General features: G+C 48.6%; 1 protein-coding gene across 1 annotated transcript; it reads left to right on the top strand.

The window, feature by feature from the left end:
• Positions 1–2478: 2478 nt before the first annotated feature.
• On the top strand, positions 2479–2821 carry LOC141091722 (histone H4-like). Its single transcript, XM_073577412.1, has one exon. It carries the CDS (start codon positions 2510–2512, stop codon positions 2819–2821), a length of 312 nt encoding a protein of 103 aa, XP_073433513.1. The 5' UTR covers positions 2479–2509.
• Positions 2822–3927: the final 1106 nt, after the last annotated feature.

Consider the following 3927-nt stretch of genomic DNA (forward strand, 5'->3'; position numbering starts at 1 on the left):
ATGTATGAGGCAGCGGTGAGGCAAGCTGGGCGGCCTACAACCAGACATGGCTGCAGGACCCACTCCACAGCGTGAGCTGCACTCACACAGCCCTTGCAGACAGCTGTGAACACTGCTGCTAGGGAAAAGAAGGCTACAGTGGTGGTTTATGTAGCCTGGGTAAAGCACAATATTGTTTTGAGAATCGCTATTTCTAACTGTCCCTCACAGTCTTCAACAGCAGCCTGTCCCTAACTGAATTCACAGCAGAGTGACCAGAAATGGCGGCGGCGGTGGCTTTTATAGTGCATCATGACGTCATTTCAGCAGCCAATCACAGCCATGCCAATAGTTAACATGCCTACATGCCTAACAGGATGTGCCCACACTTCTGAGGATTCCCATTGGCTGAATCAAAGCGAGCGAGCTCCTAGCATTATGGGAACTTCCGATTACGGTATCCGATATGAAAAAAGTATCGGAAGTCAGTATCGGAATTCTGATACAGCTAAAATCGGCTGATACCCGATACTTGCGGTATCGGAATGCTCAACACTATTCAAGAGTCTATATGCCTGATTTTCATATAGCTCATTAGGCCATATCACAAGGTTGCCCCCCTTATCCGCAGCCTTAAAGACAACGTCTTTCCATTTTTGCATCTCCTCTAAGGCTTTTTGTTGTTTATATGTTAAATTAAATTTTTTCTTCTTGGCCTCAGACAATTTCTCAATATCATTAGACACAATTTTTGTAAAAAATTCCACTGCAGGACAAACACAAGGAAAGACTAGAAGCAATGGGATGAAACTGAATGGGAGGAGACAGATTAGATATTAGAAAAAACTTTTTGACAGTTAGAGTGATCAATGAGTGGAACAGGCTGCCACAAGAAGTGGTGAGTTCTCCTTCAATGGAAGTCTTCAAACAGAGGCTGGACAGACATCTGACTGGGATGATTTAGCGAATCTTGCTTTGAGCAGGGGGTTGGACCAGATGGCCCCTTCCAACTCTACGATTCTATGATTCACTCAATGCAGGGAATTTTTTAGATTTACAAAATAGATTTTTAAGGGAAATTGCTTACCTCAGACGAATTGTCATTTTCCTCCGCCAAGGATTCCAACACTTGAAGGGCCTCCTGCTCCTCTCTAGTGTTAAGACCCTCCACCTGTTAGGCGTCGGATTCCTGGCACTGCACAGCAGGAATCCAGAGGCAGACATCCTGCGGTCTCCCACTCTTCCTCGACCGCTCCGGGTGTTGCTCAGCAAACACAGCGAGCCAGGCTTGCTGCTCAGACTCGCTCTGACAGCCTGGATGTTGCTGTCACCTCTGGTGCAGCAATGGTAGCGCAACCTGCTTTGCAGGGAACCGCTCCTGAGGATAAGTCCTCATGCCGTGCTACTGGGCTTACCCGCAACTTGACCTCTCACTGGAGAGCAGGGGTCACATGCTCAGGTCCTGCGTCGGATCTGATTGGTCCTTCCCAATCTAATGGAAGGTCCCGGAAGCGCATCGCTATAAAAAGCCCGCAGGGCGGCTCGGCGATGCGCTAGTGTAGATTTATCTTGCTATGTGTGTTAATGGTGACGGATGCATGGACCGGTGGCTGACTCATTATGAAACCCCTTCCCTCGGATAATACGATTGGTGACAGTGTGTTCTTATGTCAGCACCAGGCAGTGGCAAGCTACGCCACAGTGCTTCCTCGCCTACACTAGCGTCTGTCGGTGCCCGGTTCTCGGCGCCGACGCTTGCGGCTATAGTTGCCGCTGCGCTGCATTAACAGCAGCTATTGGTGTTCGCGGCTGCGACGCCACACACTGACTCCTGTGACGTTAACAGGGCCAGCGCCTTTACATATATTTCTGGCAAGCGACTCTGTCTGAACAGAGCCGCTCCTAGCGTTCGGGTGAAGTTAACCCGTGCGCACTACGTCACCTTCTGATGCATCTGCCATTACCCAGCAGCGGTCTTACCAACTACCGCACGGTGGACCCCGGGCGGCGAACGCACCTCTTATTATTTTATATCTGGTGCGTTCTGCCGACCATAACACCACCGTTTTACAATGCCCGTAAAGTTCTCTTGAAAAAGTTTCAAACAGGTGGATGTCCTTAATCGTTAGAAGCAGATCTATAGAACGGGATGGTGAAAAGGTTAAACCTTTTTCTAATACCTCAATTTGAGGCAAAGTGAGTACATGAGAAGACAAATTAATGACCTTACTCTTATCATTCTCATAATTTCTCTCTTTCCTTTGATTTTTAAAAGGTTGAATTGATTTTTTATTATTTTGATAAGCATATCTTGTAACAGGTCCCGGTCTATAAGAGGATTCTCTGTCACTCTCAGATCCATATGCTCCAACTGATGAAGAGAGGGAATTCATGGACTCCTTTTCAGCTGATTCTTATTTTTATCCACTGGGTCCTGGTGCCGCCTCTCCAGTTAGTTCTGCCACACCGAGTGTTTTTTAGTAAAGGACTCTGCGCTCATCAGTCATCGTGTTCTTCTGACTACGGGAAGATGTCTGGTCGCGGTAAAGGAGGGAAAGGTCCCGGGAAGGGTGGCGCCAAGAGGCACAGGAAGGTTCTCCGTGATAACATCCAGGGCATCACCAAGCCTGCTATCCGCCGTCTCGCTCGCAGGGGAGGAGTCACGCGCATCTCCGGCCTCATCTATGAGGAGACTCGCGGCGTCCTGAAAGTCTTCCTGGAGAACGTGATCCGTGACGCCGTCACCTACACTGAGCACGTCAAGAGGAAGACCGTCACCGCCATGGACGTGTTGTACGCGCTCAAGCGCCAGGGCCGCACTCTCTACGGCTTCGGAGGTTAATGCGTCTCCGCACCGGTGTAGTAGCGAATCCACCCCCTCTGGTTGCGCTCTTGGATTTAGGGAGTAGAACCTGTCCACTTTCCGATTTTCCCTGGTGGTGGCAAACAGGTCTACTTCTGGTGTGCCCCAGGCAGCGCAGATTTCTCCAAATATTTTTTGACTTAGGGTCCATTCTCCCTGGAGTAGTACATGGCGGCTTAAATAATCGGCCAGATAATTGTCTGCCCCCTTTAAAATGTGTACCCGATAAGGACAGAAGATTGTTTTCCGCCCATGCGAATAATTCCCTGGCCTCTGCCATAAGGGTTGCCGACCTTGTACCCCCTTGTCTGTTTATGTATGCTATGACCGTGTTGTTGTCTGATAATATGGTGACATGTCTCCCTTGTACTTCTTGCTTTACCAGGGGAAGGGCTCGCCTTACAGCCACCAGTTCTTTAAGATTTGAGGATGCATCCCTCATTCCGGGTTCCCACTGGCCCTGTAGGGTTCGTTTCTCTGTGTGTGCCCCCCCAACCACTCAGACTTGCGTCCGTGGTTAATACCACCGAGTTTTGAGTAGTCAAGGGCACTGATCTGGTTAAATTTTCGGTGCTCAGCCACCATTTTAGCGACTCCTGCACTTGAGGGGAGAGAATGATCTCCCAGTTTAAATTGGAAGGACCCTTCTCCTGCTTGGATAGGATCTGCTACTGTAGCTCTCTCGTATGGGCTTGTGCCCACCGGACCGCTGGGATTGTTGCTGTTAACATGCTCAGGAGCGACATCGCCTCACTTACTGATATGGCTCGACCGGATTGTATCCGTTGTGTTTTTTGTTGGATAGCCCCAATTTTTCTTTCTGGAAGAATGCACTGCTGTTTTAATGAGTCCAATTGAATTCCAAGGAATTCTTGTGACTGCACTGGAGTTAATTTGGATTTTCTCAGATTGATCATCCAGCCCAACCTGGTTAATATTTCCAGTACCTTTGTAACTGCATCTTCGCAATTTTGCTTGTCATTTGCTATGACCAGGAAATCGTCTAGATAGGGTACTAGCAGGTTATTCTCCCTTCTTATAAAGGACGCTATTTCCCTGATTTTTGTAAATATGAGGGGCCACTG

Source organism: Dendrobates tinctorius, unplaced genomic scaffold (assembly GCF_039654945.1).
Source record: "Dendrobates tinctorius isolate UK_male_01 unplaced genomic scaffold, ASM3965494v1 ptg000055l, whole genome shotgun sequence".
Classification (NCBI taxonomy): domain Eukaryota; kingdom Metazoa; phylum Chordata; class Amphibia; order Anura; family Dendrobatidae; genus Dendrobates; species Dendrobates tinctorius.

Coding starts and splice junctions, on each gene's coding strand:
- LOC141091722 (XM_073577412.1), top strand. CDS start 2,510: ATGTCTGGTCGCGGTAAAGGAGGGAAAGGTCCCGGGAAGGGTGGCGCC.